The 26,677-nt window shown below is 39.1% G+C and overlaps 1 protein-coding gene across 2 annotated transcripts in view; it reads left to right on the top strand.

Annotated features, from left to right (window-relative positions):
* The window catches only part of vps50 (VPS50 subunit of EARP/GARPII complex), a 102,112-nt gene that overhangs the window by 56,154 nt on the left and 19,281 nt on the right, over window positions 1-26,677 (top strand). Inside the window, exons 14-23 of one of the 2 annotated variants that reach the window (XM_008421739.2) lie at window positions 1,967-2,055; window positions 2,204-2,298; window positions 3,138-3,236; window positions 4,328-4,418; window positions 5,968-6,153; window positions 7,010-7,128; window positions 8,514-8,620; window positions 9,676-9,797; window positions 14,808-14,885; window positions 15,330-15,410. In XM_008421739.2, coding sequence (XP_008419961.1) covers window positions 1,967-2,055; window positions 2,204-2,298; window positions 3,138-3,236; window positions 4,328-4,418; window positions 5,968-6,153; window positions 7,010-7,128; window positions 8,514-8,620; window positions 9,676-9,797; window positions 14,808-14,885; window positions 15,330-15,410 — 1,067 coding nt within the window. The remainder of the gene's footprint in view (window positions 1-1,966; window positions 2,056-2,203; window positions 2,299-3,137; window positions 3,237-4,327; window positions 4,419-5,967; window positions 6,154-7,009; window positions 7,129-8,513; window positions 8,621-9,675; window positions 9,798-14,807; window positions 14,886-15,329; window positions 15,411-26,677) is intronic. The other variant, XM_008421740.2, reaches the window with a different exon arrangement.

Genomic DNA, 26,677 nt, shown 5'->3' with positions numbered 1-26,677 from the left:
GTCTGTTTGGGTGTAGAATGAGGGTAGAGCTTTATTTATACTTGTAATTAGGGGAACTTCTGAAGAAAAAGGAGGCTGTCCTATTATCGGTCACTGGTCTTGCGTCTGCTGGCAAATGCAGTGCAGTACAGATACTCGATTCGCACTGGCATAATGTTAGTCCAAAGGCTTTTCTCTTCTGGTTCCTGCAAACATATTAACACTCACAACTTTTAGGAGGAGAGGTGACTGTTAAGAAAGCGATAGCTGTTTTTAGACATTTAATTCTGCAGCACCGATCGATTTCAGTTTGCGTGGATTACCTAATTGGTTAATCATTAGCAGTTTCAGCTTTCTCCCCTTGTTTTTGAGCTCTGAGCTTTCTCCAACTCAGTTTCAGTTTGTCTTCCCCAAATTCTTTGGCTGCTTCTCACAGCCCCACTCATGCAGTGCCATCAGTGTGCTCATTAAATTGAACCTTTATGTGTCAAGTTGCTTTCTCACTCCTTGCTTTTTTATCTTTTAATGAGTCATATACTTGTTTCCACTATCTCTGTCAAATATTAATAGTTTTAAAAATACGACCAGTGATATTAGGGTCAAGAGAACAGAGTTGGGAATCAAAATTGTCCTACACTGCTTGAAGCTCTTTGATCTTTTCTTATTGGAGGAAATAGCTAATTATCCATGAATGTTAGAATTGAAAAATTGGTGTAGGGCTGTCAACTGAATTATATCAGAATAAATGCAAAAAATACTGAAAAGTGTATGCAGCTTCTTAAATTGTCACAATACTAAAATTCAAGCCTGATATACTTCATGCAATTTCCAAGAATGATGGGTTGAAAACAATGCATTAAGTGATATGTCATTTTTAATTAGAAAAATTTTGCCCTCTTCACTAATTCTTCAAAATTCGGAGTATCAAAAGCATCGCTGGCTCTTTGGGGAATGCCTCAATGAGTTGCATTAAGTAGCTGTGGTACTTGTGTCGGTGCTTATGTAACAATTACTTCATTATACAGGGCCAGAATTTTTTGCATATCGCTTTTCCCTTAACGCATAAAATCACTATATGAAACTGCTTTTAAATTTGCTCAAGTTATGCTTTTTCAGTCTTAAATTTATGAAACATTTTAGTTTGCCCAAAAAAAAATGTAAGGGAACAAATCTTTTCTTTTATACCACTGTAATGGGCAGTTATTAATTTTTTTCCAGATAGATATGGAATATCTTTTCCACATTTTTGCCAATGTATAATTTATTGCCTTGAAAATGGAGTATAACCAACCACACCAGCAGTCCAATTCTGGTAATGTGATTTATTTTAAGAATGACAGCTGACTGCTTATTGACTTAAAGGCTAACTGCTGCTGGCTTTCCTAAAAAATCTATTTTCTGCAAGGGAAGCAGCTTGAGATTTATCGAAGAAATTTTCAGCTAAAGAGGAGTATTGATGTTGCCATAACGCTGTCAACCAATCTGAGGGGACAAAAACAATGGAGACGCAACATGGAGGATCGTGAGCTGATGATGGAGAAGGAACCGTGTCTGACAGCAAGCAGAACTCAATGTTTAGCGGTCGCCCGTGCCTGTACTGTTGGCCTTTGAGCTGCTGTCAGTCTTTTATCTCTGCTGGGAGTTTGTGACCTTCATGCCTTCTAGATGTTGAGTGGCAACCACGGCTGACAGCTTTTCTCAGCTGAGTCATCAGCTGACAGGGAAGGACCTTAATAATCTGGCAGATTTACCGATCAAATAAGGCTGCATTTTCTCATTCATGTTTCTATTTGTCGGAGCAGAGGAAATGTTTGTACGTATCCTTTATCAAACAGCGATTAGTATTCTTAATCAGCTTAACTTAACTGGCTGCTGATCCAGTTTTAAGTGGAAAACCAGAATGGAAAGACATTCTCTCTCTCTCTCTGTTCTTTCCATTAATGTCTTATAATACTTTGTTGGGTACTTTTTGATTTTTTTCCTGTAGACGATGCAGCAGGAGAACCTGATGAGCTGACTGTGGACCGCAGCTATGTGAAGAAAAAGCTTGAGCACGGACTGACGCGGATCTGGCAGGTTTGCAGTCAAACATTACCTTTTGTCTTGTCTTGTTTTTGTTTTTTTCCTTCCCAATTCATTAGCTTTCTATCAGGTTCTGATTCCACTTTACGGCTCTCATCTTTCAAATGACCAAATCCATCCCTGTCTCGGCGTCTCTCCTCAGGACGTCCAGTTAAAGGTGAAGGTGTATATTCTGGGAACGGACATGTCAAACTTCAAATACGACGATTTCATAGTGGTACTAGATGTCATCAGCAGGTACGTGTCGGGGGTCAGTCCAGGCGGCTCGCTCTCGATTCTGCTAATTGGGCTTCATTGTCTTGCTTTTGCCTTTCCGTCCTCCTTGGGTCACATTAGTCAGGTTGACCTGCAGGGTTTTTCAGTGTGGTCTGTCTCCAGCAGAGTACTTATTCTTTGATGCACGTCCGCTCAAATTAGGGAAATTAATCTACACCACTGCCTAAGAAGGTTTTATGAATGCATGTGTATTTAGATTTAACTTTGCTGGCTACATTTACTTTGATTATACCTATCCTTCCTTACGTCTGTCCGCTAATCTATTTTCATGTTATATTATTAATAATACTATATTACTCATTCCAATTTTGCATGCTGCTCATTTTAGTTAATTAATCAGGCTGACCTACAGGATTTTTTAGTCACAGACTTTAACAAACTTCGAACCAGGCCAGGAATGAAATATCACTCGAAGAAGATAAAAGTAAAAACACACACTGCAAAAAATACTCCAGAGCCTTCAAATTCTGTTTGATACGTCTGCATTTTTTTTGTGTCCTAAACACAACACTTACATAAAATTAAATTAACTTTTTTGACGTGGGCACAAAGGCAATAGGTAATAGGTTTGTACTACCCTGTAGCAGAATCCCTCTCACTGTAATTTACCCCAACTTTCAGTTCTTCCATACTCTTGCCCCTAATAATGCATCACATTTTACCAGAATGAAATTCTGTTGTATTACGTAATAAAATGCAACACAATAGAATCCAAAATAACTAAGCTCCGATTAAACTTTGTTGGGATTTCTTTTCTACCTTTTTTTTTTCTCTGACCTCATCGCATTCTGCTTTTTCAGGTTGATGCAGGTTGGTGAGGAGTTCTGTGGCAGCAAGTCAGAGGTTCTGCAGGAGTCTATCAAACGCCAGAGTGTGAACTACTTCAAAAACTATCACAGGTGAGAGGAACTAATTGTTTTTTTCAATAATGTGAAAGTTAGCAACTGAAAAAAAGGTCTTTATATACTGTAAAAGCAAAAGCCTTCAAGACTGTAAGTTGTTCAATCAGGAGAGAGCGTCCTATGCAAAATGGTAGCCATCGGCTAATTCCAATACACTCCATCACTTGCATAATCCTCTTTGGAATAAATGTGTAATTACATGGCAACACTCAATGAGGAGGAAAAAAAATCCCTTTTACATCCTGATTACATTAGAGCCTTCCAACCTCATGAATATGTGCTCACAGTCACCGACGGCGCCCTGTCATCGGAGAGGACGCACATTGATCAGCATTAAGGTTACGTGTCAGGGATCATTGATGAAACGTCCAAACATCAGGCGACACAAGGCAGACATAATGAATACATTTTAGGGTTTATGGAGATGCAATGGAAATAATTTGGGCATGAAAGCCTACTTGTGATTGAAAGAGTTTAGGACGTGAAGAAACATGGGCGGCAGATGTCTACACTACAGATGAGGAGAACTTGAGAGCGATTTAGTGACCATTAAGTTCAATATGAGTGTTTAGTGGTACAGAAATGGCTGATTTCCTTTCTTAGTTTAATCGTCTTTTAATTCTTAATTCAATCTGCAGTAGGTACAAAATTTTCCAATTAGTGCACGTACCACTAAGCTTAGTTGAGCGTGCAATTTGTGTTTTTTTTTTCTTCCCATGTTCTGTGTTCTGTCACCTCCTATATTCCAAACACCCTTAAGACATAAAAGGTGTCCTGCAGAGTTTAAAGTGAACACTGCGATGACATGTTACACAGTGTGAGATGATATTGACTTGGCAGGTGAACGCCAGGGTGGCTGTTTTTGAGCTGTTAACACATCAAAACCTGTTACAGACCCGACACATCTTTCCTCCTTCCCTGCTGAGTTTCAGTGACCTTTTGGTCGGTTTTGTTCATGTTCACACAGTTAATCTCGGACCGTCTGAACACGGGAGCAGTTTTGCGAAAGATCATATGTTAGCTATTTAGCAGATGATGTTTTATTGATTCATTGTTGTGCTCATGTCTGTTTGTTTTTTTTTGTCCAGAGCACGACTAGAAGAGCTTAGGATGTTTCTGGAAAACGAGACGTGGGAACTATGTCCAGTCAAGTCCAACTTTAACATTGCCCAGCTCCATGTAAGTGATAGTTAAAAAAAAAAAGCTGGAGGAAGATAACTTTTATTCATGCTTTGTTCACATATAGCACCCCATCACCATTAGAAATTTGCATAAAAATCAAAATCTCTTCATATTTTGCACCTTTGGGTGAATGAGTGTGTGTGCAGAGTGTTCTTGGTGCTCATTATGTAACCTGAATGAACATGAAACGGCTGTCGTCCCCGGTGGTATGCAGATTGTTTCTTTTTTTTTTTTTCCCCGCGCTCTTGGGCAATAGTTAATACAAGTGAAAAGTTGAATGGCCCAGCCATGTATTATTTAGTCCACTTGTACCCAGATGTCCTTCACATATGATAACCAACGATGATAACTTTATGTCCGATGTATTCAGCTTAATTTAGCCAGAACATAAACGATCACTGCCATTTCCACCACTTTCGGAATCATCCAGAAAGTGGTTGAATTGGTCCTATGGGGTGCATTGAGTACACATTAAGCTCCCCATTATGTAGCATGAGTGTTCCCAGACTGATTTAAACAGACCCAGATCCTATTAAGCTTGTAATAGTTTATGAATGTGGATGCCTACATTGCAGTGGATTCATTAGTAGAGAATTTAAAGCAGGACAGGCCATGCTCGCGTCATCCCAAGGCAACAAGCTAACATACCCACAGTGGGCTGGCAGTGCTCCAGGTGATTTAAACACATTGCCCCAATTCTTTCAGTGCACCAAATAGTATCTCTCTAGTTTGCATAGAGATATACTATTTGTCCCATGCAAATCTGTATGTGTTGTTCTCCCTGTGACGTCTGATTCTCTTCTACAAAAAAGTGTGCACATCTCCAAATTGCACATGTGCTTGTTGACTGAAGTAAGTTGTCAATTAGGTTGCAGCTAAAAGCAAAAACATTTTCATCAAGGCGGCAGAGGCGACTGTCTTCAACGCGGCCGTCCTGGTTTTGATTCTCGACCTCGAGACCTGCTCTGCATTTCTTCAACCCTTCTCTCTCTGCCCCCTCCCTGCCTGGTATCTGTCAACAAAGGTCACTGTGCATCACTTTAAAGTACTACACAGCATGATGTGCTTGGCTGCTGTTCCCTTAACCTGCGTTCTCTCGTATCGCAGAAACAAACCGTATTTATAAGGGAATTGTGTGTATTACTTGTGCAGATATCAGTTTGTGTCAGTAATATAGCAGTTTGCTAGGTAACAAAAAAATCTTTCAGTACCAAGGCTATCATCGCACTCAAACCAGGTGTCCAAGGTGCATCCAAACAGTCATGGATGCTCTAGAAATTGTGGTTCAATTTTAACCAGGTCTAAAATAAACTTCTTGTAAAGACATTTAAAAAAAAATTAATTATCTATCAGTCCCTTAGCTCGTTGTTGGTTTAACATTTTTTGTTGTAATTTATCTTTTGCTTTGACACACTGCAATAAATATCTTGTCAGTAAACCTTTTCTAAAAGTTTGAGAATTTCGTGTTTGGCACAGCATTTTCTGGACATATATCAAATGTTAAGATGAAACTTGTGTTTTTGTTGTCACATTCTCTCTAATCCAGGAGTTCAAATTCATGGGCCAGTGCCGCTCTCCCTCCGTTTCCCCAAGCAGACAGGCTGCCTCCTCAGCTGGCCCGGCCCTGAAGGAGCTGTCACTTTTCCAGCAGTATCATCAGGACGGGAACCCCTTTGAGATGCACATTGAGCACAAGGAAGAGGAGACGGAGGACGTTCTCGCGTCTAACGGGGTACGGCTTCAGAGTTGAGAGTCGTCACAAGGTTGCAAGTTCTGATCTTTTTTTAAGCTACCCTTGCCCGATTCTGAATTCTGTAAAATTCAGAAAGGACTTAAACAGAACCTGTCTGACAGCATGAAGTATGCTATAAGATCTCAAATAAAATATATATATTTAAAGAAGTTGTAGAAAAGCAGATGAAGACACTGATATCTGTTAGTCTGGAAAGAGCTACAAAGCATAGATAAGGTGTTGGGACTCTAGTGAGAGTGGTTTAAAGAGAAAAAAAAAGATTGGAGTTTTCTAGACTTAAATCTGAGATACTTTGCTTTGACCTCTAACAGACGATCGTTAAAACACCCTCGATGGTGCTGAATTCCTCCACAGACACATCGCCAGTTATCAGAAGTACTTAATGGGAGTCTTTGCCGTCAAGGTTAAGAAAACAAGTTTTTAGATTTATTGGCAATCCGTTTTCCACGTCTCCTCCTGAAAAACACAAGAGTAAAAAGCACAAAATTCAATGTGTCTTTTAGGTTTATTTGGTGAAGGCAACCGTTTTTGTCTTTCTGATGCACAAATGTCATGTTTTATGGGTTTATTTTCCTGATTTGGTGCCTTAGTCATACAGCCGTCTCCATTTGTTTCGTAACATATTTAAATCATTCAGAGCGATTTTTCTCTGAAAATCCTTTTTAAGAAAGCAAAACATCATCCCGTTTTAGGAAGCGTTTCTTTGAATTTTGATCTGAGGCATTATTGAATATTTCAAGTGAGTTTTAGTTTGTTTTTCCTGACATTTTCTCCATGTGCTTGAACCTGATTTTAATCGTCTCTGATCTTTTTATCCCTTCTAAACGTTCTCCAGTACGAATCGGACGAGCTGGAGAAGAGCGTCTATCAGGACTACGACAGTGACAGCGACGTCGCGGATGAGCTCAAGCAAGACTACGTCGACGAGCAGACGGGCGACGCCCCTCTGAAGAGGTAAGATCCCTGTGGCCTTGTTACAGCGCCACACGTCAAACTGACACGCAGGCCAGGCCGTTTCAAGTGTGTGTAGAGATTCACAAATCACAGAAGCACACGCTGATCTGTCCTTAAATGTTTCTCTGAAGATGTTCCTAAGAGTGTGAAATTATTCCTGTTTTTTTTTTTTTTTACCCCTTCAGCAGTCAGTTTAGTTCACCTCTGCGTAACCCTGCTTTACTGCCAAAAAACTTTCAAAAGCGAATTTTCCTTTTTCTTGCTACTGCCTCCTAAGTGACGGCTCTATTCTATTAAAGGATGAGTCAGCATTTAATACTGGTGAATATATATATTTAGAGGCCTATTTAACTTTAAAGGTACAATTAATCAATTGCAGCTCTGGATGTTCTTTTATTTTGTTTCTACGTTTTATTTCTGTTTTCAGGATGTGATGAATTTAAATGGGTCTGTCACCTGCACAAATACCACCTTCAGCTTAGGCCTTCTCGACACAAGCTCATACATACATGCTCCACTAGAACAAGAACAAATTTCTTTTCCGGCCAGGACTTTTCATTCTTCTCAAGAACTTGGCTGCAGAACTCTCGGAAATTCTTTACAGATTCGTCCGACTGCAGCGTTTGTATATAATGGTTGTCAGATACCGCGCAGAAGAACAAGTTGACACAGCTGCAAGAACCACCAAACCAAGTCGACGAGAACAGAATGTTATCATATTTTTGGTTTCAGAGGTAGAAGAATCAACACCAGTCGAAGCATTCGGATCACACGTACAGAGCTCTTTGCTGGGGGAAAAGCAGCAACTTATCGTATTTATTTTATTAATTTAACGTAATCAAAAATCCCAAACGCCCCATATGTTGTAGTAAAAAAATACGCAACATTTTAGTATTTCCTGTGTATTAGTCACATGCAAATTAAGTTGCCTAAATTTGCCGCGACTTGCTGACATTGCAGGGGTTTTAGAGAGCGAAACCATTGAAATTCCATCTTCATTTACACAAAATGCTTACTAAAATGTTCATTGTTATTAATGAAAGCAATACTTGCTGATGGTTGATCATCGAATGGATTGCGTGACCACACGCAGGTATATGACATTTCCGGGCAACGACAGCAGCCAAGGTAATGACTTCTGGCTAATTTGGCTCATTGAGCTTGGTGTCAGGGATGTGGAGCTCCAGGATCATCAGTTCAAAGCTTTTCCCAGCAGCAGGCTCCAGCTGTATCTCTTGCCATGTGTAATGGGTGCTGATAGATCAATTATAGGACTTTGACCCGCACCAGCCAATCATTTCCAAAGATTAGTGATATTAACGTGAATTACTTTCTCATGGTTTCCTCCTTGCTTTCTCTCGCTTTCCCTTTTCTGCGTGGCTCAGTGTGTCCCGGGAGACCATAAGAAGCAAGAAAAAGTCCGATTACAACCTGAGCAAAGCCTGCGCGCCGATTCTCACCAACACTACCCTCAACGTCATCCGGCTTGTTGGTAGGTGCTGCACGTACACACCAATGCCCTTTTTTTTTTCTTTTTTTTTCCCATGTAATCTTATATCCTCCTGAGGAGCTCAGACTCAGCTGCAGCGCGTGTTCCCTCCCGCCCGCTGAGATTTCAGTTTATTCATCAATTAAGCAAATCATTGCCGATTGACACGCGCTGTGTCTGTGTGACTAAGCTGCTCGAATAACGGTTAGCCTCTACCGTGAGCTTTGGCGTTTTTTTCTTTTTTTTTCACAAGATGTTGCTCGCATGTTTTTGTGATGACACTTTAAAGACATCTGCGCACCCTGGTTGGTAAAATGTGATCTTGGTTGAGGTGGAAGGATTTTTATGGACAAATCAGAAGTAGAAGGCAGTGATCTCAGAACTGTTACGAAGTGAATTTAGGTCGATTCAATTTTCTTGTGCATGAAGAGCAACAAATAAATAAAAATCTGAAAACTTACTTCTACCACTTTATTGTTTACTTCGCTGGAATAGTTATACTGACTTTTTAGCAGACTAGAAAAAACTTGAAGTCATTCCCAATATACTATGCAGAGCTATGATGGAATCAGGTTGAACCGAAGCTCTCAGAACGAATTCAAGAGAAAGTCTGTAATAAATGAGCTTGCGAAATAGTTCTGTCTCAGAGGCAGAGGGAGCAAGATTGAGCTTATTTCTTCTTCTCTCTTCCCCTCATCAGTTTTTACTCGGTAGAAAACCTTGTTACACTTCCATTCCTCTGTATTTATAGCCTTTATTACCTTTCTGCTAAATTAAGTCCTTGCCATTTGTGTGGAAATGCAGGACGTAGTCATTTAAGTTCTTCTCTAAATAATGTAGCTCCCTTAAAATTAACTTACTGTGTTTTATTATTTCTAATGTCCCAAAACATCTACTTAAAGTTTGAACCTTTTGTTGCCTGTAAATCAGTATTTGCTTTAAAAAAATGCTCATGCCTCAATGATGCCAAACAACCTGGGACACAGTCAGAGATGCACTCTTGATTCAGATTATCAAAGTATGTGAAGTAACTCTTCCTTTGCATTCTCTCTATTCAGGAAAGTACATGCAGATGATGAACATCCTGAAACCGATTGCCTTTGATGTCATCCACTGCGTATCGCAGCTCTTCGACTACTACCTTTATGCTGTATATACCTTCTTTGGACGCAATGACATGGTAAAGTCTTATTGCTCTCATTGCTCATAGTTTTTTTTATCAATGTTATTTTTTTGGTGATTTATATATCAAAATAAGTTCATTCTTGACGTCTGTAATCTAGATGTGTGTTAGTTTGTAGCTATAATTTGGTTTAGCGCATCCAAAGGGGATGTTTATTTTCGACCTTTTAATTAAAGTAACTATGCGAAGTTTCAAAGCTCAGCATTGTAATTTTCAGTTTAAAAAAATTTAAAAAATTACGTTGTTGCATTCATACAACTTAGTAAAATTTGCATTTGCTGTGTTTATACCTACATCTACATATTTTACAAATAATTTGTTACATTTTTTTTTAACAGCATTGATAATTTCAATAAACAAGTGTTAACATTTATGTAACACTTGTTTATATTAGTGTTATTAGTGTTTATGGGGCCCCTGAATCCCTTGGGGGCCTGATGGAGCCGCTGACTTACTTTGGATTAAACAGAAGTGCAAATTTATTTTTAGACTAGTTGTGGATTTAAATAGCATTTCACTGGGGATATTTTACCATAACATAATTACACAGTAATACTTTTACATTTCCTGTCAACTTAACATCTCTTAATACAAAAACGTGGTGGACCGCCGGTCGACCTCCTCGACGCCCCGACCACTGGGCTTAGCAGGTTTTCTGGGGGGAACCCTGGGTAGAGGAAATGGAATATGCAGCAAAGCTGTTTGGGGAATATTCATAAATCACTGACACAGAACACTACTATATAATCTTACTTGTGCTAAAACAGTCCTTAAGAAGAGACGATGTATGAAGCAACTTGCACACCCAAAGAAGAAAACAAACTGTACTAGTAGTTACAGAAAGACTAAAGAGACAGGTAATCTTTTTACCTCAGGTACAGTGTGAAGTTTCCACAGTTAGTGGTGATTTGGAGAGAACCTTTCTTTAGGCTTTCTCATAGCCTAATAGAAGACGAGAGAGACCAACACCTGACCCAACAATACATACGAGATGAAGGCCACTGTAAAAGCAACCCGGACTTCTTTAATATCTAAGCAGAGCCGCAGGCTAAGCGCCACATTGATTCAACAAATTATGCAAAAGGAGCCTCAGCCAATTCTTGAGTGCATATTTTGTGCAGTACATGAACATACTTTTACAGTAGACTAATATTTTTGTATAAAATATTTTCTCCCTCTGTTGTCCATTGTATTTTTTTTTTATTCTCTGAGAAATTTATAATTTTTATTAGACTACAATTGGCTAATTTATCTTTAAGACACAAAATGACACAACTATTTTTAAAACCAAATTAGGATTCCCTCAAACTTCTTTTCTATATTTATATATATATACATATGTGTTGTAATGTGTGTAGTCTGCATAAACGTACATATTTACACTGTTTTTCTTTGTGTACATTTGAGGGTTTTTTTCTGTTATAATGTTTTCTTTTGTAAATTTTAAAAAAATATAGTATAAAATTGTATATATTACCTCTAGAGATTCTTTATTCTTATTGGATGATCTCCAGTAACTCACTGAGTAACAACTGCTCCTGTGTTTCCTTTTTGCCGTTTATTTCAGTATACGTTTCAGCCGAGCGATAGGTTTAACTGTAGCGAGCTCAGTTCTTCACTGAATGGAAAAAGCTTTGTCTGTTTTACTGTTCCTCACAAAGAATGGAAGAAGGCAAAAATTTGTGTCTTTATTGCCCTCAGGGAACTGGTAATGATAACGGTGAAATGACTTCTGTCCCTTCCAAATGGGAAAGATAAAGATAAAGTATTCGCCCTGGGGGCTTTTTTGAGTCTGATTGTTGGCATGTTGCCGTGCGTGCGTGCGTGCGTGCGTGCGTGCGTGCGTGCGTGCGTGCCTGCGTCAGTTTGCTAAGGGAATCTCAGAAATATTTGAAGATAGACTTGTCGTTAACCCACTTTTTTCACCCGTGTTATGTGTCCATGTAATGTATGTGCATTTTCATTTTACCAGGGGTTTAATGAAACCTGCAGCTCATAAAACGAGGCAGTACTTCATATTGGGTTCACAAGACTTAAGCAGTATTTTTGGAAAGTATAAAAATATCCATGTTTTTGTTTTGTAGATAATGGTTTCGTGAATTATGCACTGCATTTTGAACAATCTGATGTTAATGTAGAATTTCCCAGTCCATGCATGAATGATCCGTATGTTATGGTTTTTATTGTCGCTTAATTAAAGTAATCCAAATTCAAAAAAAAAAAAAAAAAAATCTAATTTTTCTAGAACAAGAATGTTATAATTATTCAATCATCATCCATCCATTTATAGATGCAGCCCTTTCCTGAGTGACACCCCACAGGGATCTTAAACTGCATTTAAACACTTTTTCTCAGAATAAAACTATCCACTCGAGTTTGATTTATTCAGAATCCAAAGTGGAGATAATAATCCACTTTATCATCTCCATCTGATTTTGTGTGGGCAACAAAATCGAGTGTTTTCCAATTAATTATTTTCCAAATCAATGCTGATTGGAAAACCTGTGACTTGATTAGGTCGACTGCCATTCTGCCTCACCAGAATGGCAGTATTGTTCAAATGTGCTGGAATGTAATGAGATGTGTCCTGCTCAAAGCTAAATGATGTGTATTATCTGTTTTGACAAGAAAAAAAATATTATGTTTACATACACTTCAGTTTTATTCAGTACAGTAACTTTTAAATTTTGTACTTCAATTTAAGTACAAATCTTACTATGCTGCACTATAATATTCTGAAATATTTTATTGTTAAAAAATAGCTATTCATATGGGCAGGAAAAGTTAAGAAAATTAAGTATTGGATAAAATTATTAATAGGTGCTCTGGTTAATTACTTGTATGCTACTTATTACTAAATCAGTATTGAAGTATTTTAACCAATATCAAATCAAATTGAATCATGACCCAAATAATTGTACTTGAATTGTGAGGATTTTAGCAATATCCAGCCCTGGTCCAGATTTATAAAAAGCTGGCAAATATCCTCTTAGTGCAGCACCAATACAACCCCCTGAAGTGAAAGTCAACTTTAGCCTCCTTAGCATCTAAAGGTTAGCTAGCTCCAGTATTCTCTCAGCACTTATAAAGTGTTTTTATATGTATAAATCTCCATAACTGGGACTCATAATATACATTTACTTGACAGGAGGAAATCACACACTGACAACAAGTATAACTATCCCTTGCTATGGCTGATTTCATTTCGACAAAAAAATCTTCTCCCAGTAATACCCCACGTGTTACCCGATCTTTTTTTGGCATCCCTTCTAATTTCAGCTGTTTTGCATTACTTGGATGTATAATGTTTCAGTTCAGCGTCATATTGTGAACCTGCCTATTTCCATTAATGAATCTCACCGAAACACACACACACACACGCACACACACAGTAAAGGTTAAGGTGCTTATGAATTTTTAAAGAGCTCATGGAAATTTACCCCGCACATATGCCGCTGCCATGACCCACACTTTTGCTCTCTTTTACGCCGCTGGAATCATGATTGAGCTGCTTGACTTCTTCCTCTTAGAGAGTAATGGTCGGACATTACCATGTAAAAGAGTAAATATCTCCATTATCCGTTTAAACAACCACGCTTTGACACTGTCACACATATGCTAAAGATGTGTGATGTGCTTCACTCACAGATTCTTCATCACTGTTAACGGTAATGAGTCAGTCAGCTGCGGGGGTTGAGAGAGGCAGATTTACAAACACATTTTTGGGAAAAAAAGTGATTAATGTTTCAATAGTCTGGAAAGTTGCTCCCCATGAGGATAAATCAGATACGTCTTCTCTGGAAAAAGACAGTAGAGGGTTAGGAAAGACAAAAACGACTTCCATGATAGAGCTGCAAACTGAAAGATGAAGGCAAGAAATATGGGAGCAGAAAAAGTGGAGGTGAAAGACGGTCTACCAAAACACTGGAACAGGAAGAAAGGAAAGAATAGATCATGAAATGCCACACACTTCAGTCGAAAAAAATAGTTTCTCTGAAAAATGAGCTATTATGCATAAAAAAAGGTTCTTTTTTTTCTCCTTCGGTTCGTGACGCACGCATGATTATCTGTTCTGCACGTCTTGGAAATTGCTCAAATTCCTATCCGTAAAAACTTGGGACTTTATTATTCATTTTACAACCAGAGTGTCATGTAAGCTCCAAACGTGCAGTTTGTCAAATCATCTCACACTTGCAACCGAGACCGTCTTCTTCCGCTCAATCTTCTCTTTACATTGGTTTATGACTGCCCTCCAGCCTCCAGGCCCTACACGATCATTTTAATGTCACTCGATCATGACAAATATAGTCAAACCTAATTTCAAGGGGAATGCAAAAATGAGTTTTTGGCCATCATGTCGTAGTTTTTCTCCCCTGCTGAATAAATCTGCTTGGGGATATCTTCTTACCATCATTGATGGACCTTTTTAGATGCAGCCAGATTAGTGGTAGGATTCCAAGATTATATGAGCCAAGGAATAAAAAAGTCATCATTGGTTCGGTGCCACCAAGTGTTGAGGTGGTTAAGATCCTGTCATAACAATGGACATTACGGCTGATTTTGGACGTAGGTGGGGCTTCATCAACATTTTTTGGTGTTTTAAGATCAATGAAACCTATGCTAAATTGAACCTTTACTTAGCACGTTTTCTGTTCAAACCTAATTATTTACTGAGCTGTGAGATACGCAAGCAACAGTTAGTCAAACTTTCACAGCAGTCTTTTGATTTAGGAAGCAACTGTATGGCCCGATTCCTCATTAGCAGTTTCCAATTCGTTTCGGCTGAGTTTTGTTGCCTCCTAAATTAAAAGACTGTTTAAATGTGAGGCAGTACTGGTGTGCAATTTATTTCTCTCATTACCTCCATTAATCTGCTTCTGTTTGTTTGGCTTTTTTTTTCAGTCTTGTTGCAATATTTCCTCAGTGTTGCTTTTAAAGTTTTTTGTGCTTTTGCTTCTCGTTTTTGTTTTTTTTTCCTTTCTGCTGCCTGTTCGACCACATCCATAGCCCGTCCCAAGCCCATCTCTGCCCACCTATAGTGGCAGAGAGGCAGTCCCAGCCAGGGTGGTGGGCCCTGCCTGCTTGGTAAGCATTCCATCCTGACATATAATGACTAATGTATGCGCTGCGGTAGCTTGTTAACCAGAATGCTAGCTAGCATGTGTTGCTTGAGCCTCCTCGAATGTGTGTGACTTGCTTTCTCCCCCCCTCCTTCCCCCTGACACCTCAACGCACCTCAACACCAATTGAGCAGACTTCTGTTGTTGAGTTTGCAGTGCTTTTACCCTCTCCATACGACTATTTTCTCCGGGCTGTCAATTCTACGATTGTTTGGTTTTGTTGTCTGCCCTTCACAGTCGCTCCTCCATCTTTAGGGATTAGAGTCAGTTTGAGGCAGACGGCGGCAACCCCCTAGTCCCTGTTGACACGAGAAGAAAGCAGCTATTGCAGTTTGTGTGTGTTCCTGTACAGTGAGGTGTCTGTGCATTGTGCCCTCATCGTGTGTGTATTTCTGTGTGCCTTCCACAGTATGAGTCATCGGGTCTGGGCCTCATCAGCAGCCGACTGAGAACCACACTGAACCGGATCCAGGAGAGTCTCATTGACATGGTAGGACAGCTCCTGTCTGCTCCACCTCACTTTTTTTCCCCACTCTGCTTATTGTCTTCCTCCCTCATTCGCTTTTACCAGTGCTTGTTAACTCATCTCCCTTCTGACACTCCATGCTCTCGCCAGCTATATTCTCTATACCTGCACTCGTCTTTCCTCTTTATGCTTCTACCTTTAGATCTTTTCCATCCACTTTATCCATTTTGGCCATTTCTGTACGCGACATTACTGTTACGCCAGTGTCACCACAAAAAAGCATTACGGGTCATCATTATCTGGACATCCATCACCTCGTCCCTTTTAGACATGGACATGCTCCCTCTCTTTATTCAGAGGCGGGGGTTGTGTTAGTCCATTAGGGTTCTCTGCTTCTGTAATGCTTCATAGAAAAACTTAATCTAAGTTCAGCTGTTAGTCTTCAAAAATGTTCTCTTCTCAGATTGATTTCGACCACTTCTAGGTGTCATTGCTCACTAAGTCAGCATTCTGAATGTTATGTTGGCTAGCGATTTGCTTGTTTAGTTTTAGTTAAATTAGTCAAACTGAGTTAATGTTGTGAGTGGCTGCATATTTATTACATTGTAAACAGCATTAACTTGTGCTGCTATACACATCAGGCAATAAGTGAGTTCTTATTATGGATAAGAGCTCACTTATCCTATAGCTGCTAATGCTTCTTTTGTGAAAGTAGGAGGCACGTTGTAATTTTTTGTCATTTTGTCATATTGTGAATAGAAGTTTTCCATTAAATGTCTATAGAAATACTATTTTTTATGTCTTAAAGTTACATGTGATATATTATTATTTAAAAAACTAATAAAAATCATCAATGGTTAATGTTAACCACTAAGTGTTAACATTAACCATTAACCGTTAATGGTTAATGGTAACCATTAACATTAACCATGTTAATGTTAAACTTAATCTAACTGTTAAAAGTGAACCATTATGGCTTAATGGTTAATGTTAACCATTAAGCCATTAAAGGGCTTAATGGTTAACTTTTAACAGTATAAAGAGGTGCATTTCAGTTAATTAGAATATTATTGAAAATATCATTTATATCAGTACCTTCATTAACTAAGTAAAACATGTTTATAGATCAATAAAACGTAGTCTGATGTTTTCAAGCCCTTATTTCTTTTAATTATTATGATTTTCTGCTTACAGCAAATGAAAACACAACGTTTAAGTTGAGAATACTTCAGAACACTACCAATTGGAAAAATGATATGTGGGCTTCCTGAAAAGTATGTTTAATACCCGCATATAGGTTGTTGGTTTTAAAAGGTGTCTAGTTTCCGACTCATTGGATACTAAGCGTTTCTCATCCTTAACACATTGGACAGGATGCTCTGAAGTCTGAATATATCAGTGGACTTAAGGTTTGTCAGTTTCTGGTGGTCAACAGCTCTATGAATATCCAAAGACAGTTTGAAGACGGAATCGACCTTTTGAAATAAATTAACTTGCAATCCATATGTGTCTTGGAGGAAAAACACCACAGAGGCATTTGCCTTAGTCAGTCGTCTCTCCGTTAAAAGTTATGATTTGTCCATTGATTAAAGTCAGTGCTTGCAAAGCTTTCAATCTCTCCTCTGATGTTGCTTCAGGACAGATTCTCTGACCATGTTATGTCTGAGTAATGCAGTGAAACTCTTCTGTGTTCGCACTAACACTGCCAGTTCGGCTCTAACGGCTGCTGAGAGCTTAAGCTACTGCAGCTGCAGGCACCGTCACAAACAGAGCCAATAAAGGCTGGCATGCAGGGAGCTCTGGTCAGGGAAGAGGCTCATCAGCTTATGGTGCAGTGAAATTTGTAAGAAACAATTGCAAATAAGTAGTGTAACTTTTTTTAAATTATTATTTTCAAGGGTTTTCACCTTTGCCTCTTGGTGTTTTGTTTTTTTGCCAACTAATCTGCCTTCAGCTTCCACAGTGTTAGAGCCTGGAGGCATGAGCATCTCTTGGGTTGCATTCCCGTATTCCATGACGCTGTTGGGTGAGAAACTGATAAATGATAGCTTTATGGAAGCTTTTTTTTCCCCTCCTTTTCCTCTTTTTGTTTGCTCCAGCGTGGCGTCTTGCAGACTCGATGTGGGGGAGGTCACACAATTTTCAACAAGCAACTCACCGAGGAGCAGACTTCTCAGTGTGGCACAAAATCGTTATTATTTTCCTCTGCAACTCAGTGGAGTAGAACAGAAGAAGCTTCCTTTTTATTTCTTAGAGTTTCCCTCCTCTATCAAAAAAAACCGCCCCATCTAAGCAAAACTGCAAACCTCACTTTTACGGCTATAGAAGACGGGATGCTCTGAAGTCTGAATATATCAGTGGACTGTAGCCGTAGAATCAAAAAGTTGATTTATTTGAGAATTTAAAATCAGTTAACCACATCTAGATATATATTCAGATGTTTGTTTTTCATCAAATAAATTTGATGATCATGGCTTACTGATGATGAAAAAAAGAAAGCTACATTTTGCTAAAAGAATGAGGAAAAACATGTATAGAAATGTTCTCCTAATAAAAAGCACGGTCACGTACTGTGCAGTGTTTGAACTCATTACTTGATTGGGGCTCATTTTGCATGAATTACCACATTGTTGCAGTGTGGGATCGAGATGATCAGCCTTTAGCTCCGCGAAGGAATTCCAACTGGCTTTAAGATTCAGCTAATCTGTTTCTCTTCTTTTCCTCCAGAATGTGTTTTACTGCAATTTCAAATTGAAATGAAAAAATGTACTTTAAAACGAAAAGAAGACATAAGACCACTTAGCAACAGTCCACTCGTTTTTGCTCCCAGATGTCTGTGGTTCAGAAGTGTCTGATGTGATGAAAGTCCTGGATACATCTGTGAATGGTGGCTCTTCCAGCACCGACTCCAGCTGCAGTTCATGACTTGTGAATCTTAAACGTTCTTTAAATCACACTCTTATTCCACTATCCACTATCCTACATATTTTGAAGCGCACTTTTTCCTTCCACTTGACTTTCAAATTAAAGGTTTGGAGAGAGCCATAAATAGCAATGGCACTTGTTGATAACCATCTATTCTCTGCTGGACAGTTATATGAGCGTTCTTCCCCATGATTGTTAAATCACGAACGAGCCTATAACATACAATTTCTGGATTTAAAATCTTGTTTTTATTTGTGTTATATTTATAGTGGAATTTGCTGAAAAACTGAATATTTGTTTGTGATTTTGCTGTAGTAGGCCATAATCCTTAAAATAATAATAAAAAAATTGTAATTATATCTGTGTATAAATGACGCTGTATTAATTCACTTTTTTGGTGACATTCTGATTTATTGAGCCACACCTGCAAACACAGGCATAAATACCAAACCGCATCAGAAGCATCTGGAAATCGTTCTGTCAAAGCATCAGATAATATTTGAATTTCCACAGCTTTTATCCACACATCATTCAAAGGACGACTTTGCATGATTTATTTCTCTCCATAAATTAGTTTCATTTTGCTGCCCGGTGCTGGCTACCTAATAATCAACAGCTGGTATCTTGGCTGCGAAAGAGAACAAGCACACGTTAAAAATACCAAATAAGTTCAGAGAACTTTAAAAAGCTTTTTTTCTCCTTTAACAAGCAACATGTGCTCTCTCTCATCAGGGGGCCATTTACACCTGTGTAATTTTCAGGGTAGATTATGAGCCATTTTCAGATGACAGACAAGCTGAAGCTGAAATGCACCCATCTTTAGAGAATACGGGAACCCTCTGAACTGCTCAACCCATCAAATGGACTCGGATGGATGGATGGATGGATGGATGGATGGATGGATGGATGGATGGATGGATGGATGGATGGATGGATGGACGGACGGACAGATGCAGAGAGGAGAGGAGCGTAATGCACCGAGACATGTTTGAGTTTCTGTGAGAGGGCTCTCTCTGGCGCTAAAACCTAAGTCGTACGGCTGCCAGCACGCATTTCAGATGAGCATTATCATATCACTTTGTGCCTGATTAGGAGCTTTTTGAAATCCTCCTCAGAGGAAGGACACAGTCAGGCTTTGTAACCACACCTGTCCTTTCTCTCTAATGCATTAGCAAACTGCTTTTAGCCTGTCTTATTTCACATGCAAAACTGCTGTAACTCCTCTGAATAAAGGATTTGATGCTGAAAAGGCGCTTCTTTTCCATAACAACATTCCACTCTTTTTTTCTTCTTCTCATTCCAAACATAATCTTGCTGTTGTAATTTTCACTCGGCAGTCGTGTATTCACGCAGAGGCTCCTGCACCTGCATACAAATAACTCACCATCACACACTGGAGATTGCGACTAGGTAGACCTCATTTGTAAACACATTATAGAGTTAATTGCGCGCTGCACGCCGGTTGAGCCGCCCGAATCCGTGCGGCTTTGTTTCCCCGGTTCGCCGTTGTGACTCTTCGATTCCAGAGCCGATGTGCTGGTAATGAGTCGGGAGTCCCAGATGAACATGAGTGACATTTCATCTCATCTGGTCTCGGGTACAGAGTAGCTACAGTTTAAACCGGGCTGTCCACAGAGAACAAAAAAAACCCGAAGCATTTCTTAGTTTACGTGCTCGCTTTCTCCTCTGCCTGCTGTCTTCATAATTACCTTCCCAGAACCTTTTGATTGTCTGAGTTTGAGACTTTAATTTCAAATTTTCTCTCTTTGAACTTTGATTATTTCCTGTAGATTGTTTGGACAACTTTAGGAGGACTGGGAGAAACTTCTGGTGTGTTGTGTTATCTAACAACCGTGCGCTCCACTTCTGTTTTCGACTTTGAATTGCTTGAGTATTGTTTTTTTTCACTTAGTCAATCCATTCCACAATTATTTTAAGTTTATCAGTGGGTCTCTGTACTTTTAATTAGCAATCTTTGATACTGTTTCTCTGAATGTTGTGTAACGGCGACCCATTTCTCTTAGCCAATCTTCCAAAAGGGAAAGAGGACTAATGTTCATCCTGCTACCTCAGGATAAATAGCAAAGAAGATGGTAGGGGAGATAAAAACTCTCTGTTGGAGAACTGCAGCAAAAAGGGGCCACCGAGTCTCTGTACGTTAGTTGTTCGCAAGGCAAGTCAGAAAAAGGCTTTTTTTTTTTCTTTCGAATCATCACATGTGCAGCTTGCTGAACTCTGCTGGGACTCTAACTTGAAAACGTATCCGTCGGTTAAAGGACAAAACAGAAATGAGAAATGATGCTTTTCCCCATGAAACATGCTGAATATGTGGGAGAAAAGCATTACGTGCCTAGTCTAGAGTTAAATGGTGTGTGATTACTAAATATATTATATAGATTTCTATTTTTGTTGTTTTTCCCCTCTTATTATTATTTTTTCCCCGAAATTTTGCAATAAGAATTCAGGGCGAGTGCCATGCATTTTTATTTATTCTTTTTTTTTTTTTTTTTACTCAAAATTAGCCAATAATTGTGGAAAGCACTGGACCTAGAAGTGTGAAGCCTTGAGATGAAGCCGTCGTCTGTCAGAAGATCAACTTCTTTACTTGCCGAGTTTTCCCAACTGTCCTGTGATGTTCCTCGAGGACGTGTTCTCTGACCACGATGTGTTTGAGTAATGCAGTGAAACCCATCTGTGGTCACACTGACACTGCCAGAAAGTTCAGCCATGACAGCTTCTGAGAGCTGCTGCTGCTGCTGCCGCTGCTGCAGGCGGCGTCATGAAGAGAGCTGACAAAGGCTCGCGTTCGGAGGGAGTCGATAACAGAAGTCACCTCGGGTTCACCGACCTTCTACTTCTTTCTCGGTTCTCTCGGATTAGACGTATTCACCGTTTCATTCCTCCTCCTTGTTTCAGCATCTTTTCCCCATCTTTTCATTCTCTTTCGATCTTATCTTTTGTCTTATCGCTACCTCTTCCACAGCTGTGTGCCCAGTGATTTCATGCCTTTTAACTCTCTACACAAGCATCTTCTTGTGCTGGTCCAAAATTTGGTGGTGCTTGTGACTGAAAGCACAATGAGGCGTTTATTTCCACGCTTCGCCATCAGGCCAGGGCGGAAGATAGGATCATATGGCTCGAGATTGCATTTAATTTTAGTTCTGCGGTATCTGAAGTTAAGTCTGATGAGCCGACTCCATGCGTTCGTCTGATTGCTCGTGGGAATGTAACTTCTCAGTGCAGTTCCCCCCACTCCCCATTCTCCCAGCTTGGCACTGAAATGGTAGCAACAAGTCTGATGATTTCTGTGTTGGCATCAGTATTCTGGCAGCTCAGATTCAGGCAGAGATGCACACAAAAAAAGTCACACTGACAGGCGAGAAAAGGAACACAGATTGATACAATCTGAACTTCGGCAGACAAATTGGAACGTTGGTTGGAGCGAATTTGAATTCTGTCTGTCTGACAGTGGTGTAGTTGGGGTTTGTTATACTGGGGTGGATGCAGGCAACATACACACATACGCGCGCGCACACACACACACACATACACACACTGCTCATTGAATGTTCTCTTAAGACTTTTATCTCACAATTTTTTGCATTATCCAATATGATTAAACTCATTTCCTGAAGAGCTGGCACCATAGTCTGTCTTGGTAATTGACATCTCAATTTAGGAAAGATCCATCTGCTCTCTGGCAAACTATTGGGCCCATCTGTGTGATTATGTTGCTATATTTGTGACTTCGAAAGGAGAAATTACGTGATTGTAGTTCTTTTCTTCTTTTTTTTTCTTCAACAGCAAAAGCTCAGTGGAAAATCTCATTAGCTGGAAATACTCAAATGTTCTTTAAGCACCACATCAATAATTCACGGTGGATTATATAATATTAAACTGGTCATGTCCTGTTTCAGTAAACCACACCCAAACCATGACACTTCAAGCTTTATTATTATTTGTGAGTTTTCTTTCATTGTATATTGTCTTAAACCAAATAATATCAGTTTCATCTTTCCAAAAAAAAAAAAAAATTTTGTTCACCTAGATTTTCTCTGTCAGACTTTTGGCTTGACTTCCTGTTTCCTACTTTCACATTTTTCAGTTTTGACTCTTTCACTTGCAGAAGTACACACTTCAGTACCAACAATATCAACAGCCTGCTGACGGTCCGATGATATTCTAGTGTTTTGGAGACTTCCTTTAGCATCTCGCATCCCTTAAACTTCAGAGTAAAGTTGCTTGACGGCCAAATCTGGACGATTGTTTTTATTGCTTTCCACCTGTAGACTGTTTTCTGTTCTTTGGAAATATTCACCGCAAATTCTTTTGAAACCTCCCTTAAATTTCAAACTAAGTCTTACTTGAAAATATTTGCTTCTTTTGGAAACGTGTCAGTGTGTGTCTTTTATTCCAGAGAGGACCATTTTGGTCAGGAATTACGTGTCATAATTAAGAGCCAAGTGTCCATGTGTTTTTCCAGTACCTGACGGGAAATCTTCATGCCTCGCGCTTTGTTGTTGACTCAAAGGAGCCGGGACACTTTCTCAGTCAAACTCCTTATCTGTGAGTCTGACCTGGACACAGTTTATCCCGCTGGGGGATTTAACTCAGCTTTCCCTCTTCGCCTTCGATCCTCACACATAACGTTGCGACACACTCTGAGGAATCGCGCTTCGGTTTAAATCGTTTCACATGTATTCTACATTCTGTTTATTCCCCGCCACGGCTCAATACACGTCATGTTGATTTATCCCTGTTTAGTTGTTTCATCCCATGTGCCTCGAGGGGAAGCTTTTGTCTCTGTGTTTTGGTTGTTTGTCATCCCAGAGAAGGTGAAAGAACCAACAGCAGCGGGAAGAGAAAGTTACCCGAGATAAGCTAAGAGAGGCAGCCGACGTTGCGCAAAATAAACGAGGGGTCTAATTCCTTGTGACATTTATCTAATAAGAGGCAAATTTCAAGTATTAGAGTGACAAAGAGTCGCAATAGGAACCACTTGACAGTAATTGCCTTGCAGCCGGTCCATTTGACTTTGGATATAGATTTCTATAGAGCAGATTTGAGCAGTCAGTCATGAAAGACTGAGGCACTTGCAGTCAGACAAAACTTTTCAGCTCCCAGCATGACGAAGTCTTTAAAAGCGGACTTACGAAATGCTGCGCCGCGCAGGTTCCCCGAATCTGTCAAATTATCAGTCTTTTTAATATTTTAAAAATATTACCGGGTTCCGCAGATTATCAATATTGTCTTTGGAGCATCTAGTGGGATTGAAATTATTGCTTTATTTATTGTTCTATTTCCTCTAAATGAACCCTGTTTATTTCTCGACTTAAAGCTGAAAACGACAAACCAGAGCCGAGTGCGTTTTGTCTTAGCTGTGTGTCGTGTGCTGAGGCTCCAAACATAAGCTGCATTTATAATGCTCCTTGTTTAGGGTTTCTGAAGATGTTTTATGCTTTATAACCATAGGTTTGTTCAATACTTCAATGCATTTTTCTCTGCAATAAAAAACAAATAATAGAATGAGAAATATCAAATCTGCTCGTGTTTTTCTCTGGGCAGCGGCAACATTTTTTCTTTGCCTGAAAAGAAATGTTATTCCTGATCAATTCAGAGCTTTGGTGCCACTTGTCCCCCATGGTGCTCCGTGACAGGAATTACACGTCCCATGTGGTTTTTCTTTAGCTGCGAAGAGATCCCATTAGACCAAAGTTACAAAACTATGGTCTCACACACACACACACACACACACACACACACACACACACACACACACACACACACACACACACACACACACACACACACACACACACACACACACNCACACACACACACACACACACACACACACACACACACACACACACACACACACACACACACACACACACACACACAGTCATTTGTCTTAACTTATCTTTATTAAGAATTCTTCCTCAGCTGGATAAATATTCCAGCCCTGTCCCTTTGATCTATCTCTCTCAAAGAAAACTCTAGGGACAGATCATTATCAAGAAATACCCAGGTTTTTTTCTTTAATTTAAAATGTTGCTTTATCTCTTTTAAGATCCTTTTGTGAGTTTTCAGTCACGTTTTCTCTGAATCTTAGTTTCCTAACTTTACAGCTAGGCAAGATCTTAGTATTTGAAGCTTTGAGACTTTTATTAAAGCTGCTGGTCTGCATGGGGAAAATCGCATTTGGCTCAGAATACTGTGGTTCTCAAAGGCAAACATTTAAGCAGCTTGTTGTCTCTAAACTGATGGATGGCATCAAGTCTCACAGGATTTAGCAAGAAAAAATGTTCCCAAAACCTTTGCAGTGATTAGTCAGCTTCAAAGAAAGTGAATCAGAGCAATAATTGCAGTCAATTGCAGAGATTGCCTGAAATGACTATATTGCTGTTGCAGATTTATTTTTATTCATATCCTCTTGTTGGAACAGAAGACCTCAGTAAAACATTTGTTGGGTTTTAAATGATAGCAGTATACTTATTTTTTTAAAAGGTTGTTAAGCTTATTTGGCAAAAGAAGATAATTTCAGCTCTTCAAGTCTTTAAAAAAACAAAACAATGGCAGGTACAATTTAGGACTGATCAAAGTCAGAAAATAAATTGTTTTGATGTCAATTGCTGATTATAATGTCACCTTGTTGTTTTATTTTTACTTCATGAAGCTTTGAAGAGGACGTGCTGCTTTTTTGTGGAAAAATTAAGGAAATGGGAATCATGAAATGATTTTAAAAATCTTTAGAAATTTTTGTGCATAAATGACAGAAATTAAGGTCACATTTTATCTAATAGCCCTTTGATTAGAGGTATATGTTTCAGAAGATGCCTAAACAGGGACTGAATCGACTAATTAGCTAGTGGAGTATATTCTGTCCCTAATAATAAACCTCAATGAATATCAGCATGTTCCCAGTGCCAGTATATTAAGCCTTCTTGTGAATAATTGATCACACACTGAAAAATGTGTGTTTTATATGTTTTTCGATGCCGTTTCCTGTGTAAAGACCATTTTGTGTAATGAGAAATACGAGCCAGCGGCAGGCTGCGTGATGAGAGTTGGCTCTATATGTGACCCTGGTAAAGGTCAGTCACACTTGGAAACTCCATTCAATTGTTATTTTTTAAAAAGTGTATTAAACAAAATACTCTACGCATTTTGAAGGTATAAATGTGGAAGAAGACCCAGACAGGGGACTTGGCTGCAGGCACCTGTGACCTGTGCCAGACAACGTGTTGAGAATTTTGAACCAAACTGTGTGAAAACAGCAACTCTCTGTCAAAGACCCTTAATTCTGTTCACAGGGAGACGGTGACAGAGCAACACCTGAAAAACATTACCGCTCGGTGCCTTCAATGCCAAAACGTATGTAAGCTTTATAAAAGGGTCAAATCTTTTTTTTTTTTTAGGTGTTTATGTTTTGGAGAGATATTATGCAGGGAGGAATCGAAATTAACAAATGCAGCTGGAAGCAAAATGTGAAATAGCTTGGGTTTGTATTGACCACACTGAAATAATACAAGTTGATGGGAGACAAACAGCTTTATTCTTATTATTTGAGTTTTCTCATCCCATCCTAACATTTTGTAATTTTCATCCCAGTTCTTGGCCAACGTTTTTAGAATTTAATGCGCCGCATAACTGAATTGATACAATCACATTAACCTGTCTTTGCTGCTGTTCACCAGCATCACTGCAGATGTTTTAAAGTAGCATATTATTGCACTCGTATTAGTGTTATCTGTAATGAACCGTATTATTTTGATTCGGGTACAAATGCTGTCGTCCAAATTCGGAGCAAACATCCCGGTAAATTTAATAGTTGCTTTTATTTGCTCGTTGTGCCGAGAAAACATTTTGCTACTTTCCTCTTTAGACAGTAACACAGGTATAATGAGCCAGTGATTTCATCTGTTTGCCTGCTCAGGCGGTCACCATGCAGTCGACTGCTTAACTGACTTTAGCTTGTTGCTGGGCAGCTATACTTCTCTCACACTATTACCTTAACAGGAAATTTGTCTTGAAGAAAAAGAAAAATTCCAGAATAGCAGCGCTTAGTTTTTATTAATACTTAGAAACTGTGGAGTACGCAGTACTTTTACAAATGTAGAGCATGCTTAGAAAGTCCAGATAATTATCTAGCAACCCTGATTAGGAGTATCTAGATTCTTTTTCTTTTACCTTATCTTACCTTTTAGTGGTAAGATAAAAGATATTTCGGCCAGCTGACTAGCAGTGTGCAGAAATTTAAAGAAACTTAAGCTTAAAGGCTTTAGGCTGAACTCACCTTTCAAAATTACAGGTTGTCTTAGTTTTATCCTTTTATTTGTATTTTTTGTGATAATAATAATAAA

The sequence above is a fragment of the Poecilia reticulata genome, linkage group LG11, assembly GCF_000633615.1.
Source record: "Poecilia reticulata strain Guanapo linkage group LG11, Guppy_female_1.0+MT, whole genome shotgun sequence".
NCBI lineage: Eukaryota > Metazoa > Chordata > Actinopteri > Cyprinodontiformes > Poeciliidae > Poecilia > Poecilia reticulata.
The sequence above is the reverse complement of the archived record's forward strand: the minus strand, read 5'-3'. Positions and strand labels throughout refer to the sequence as shown.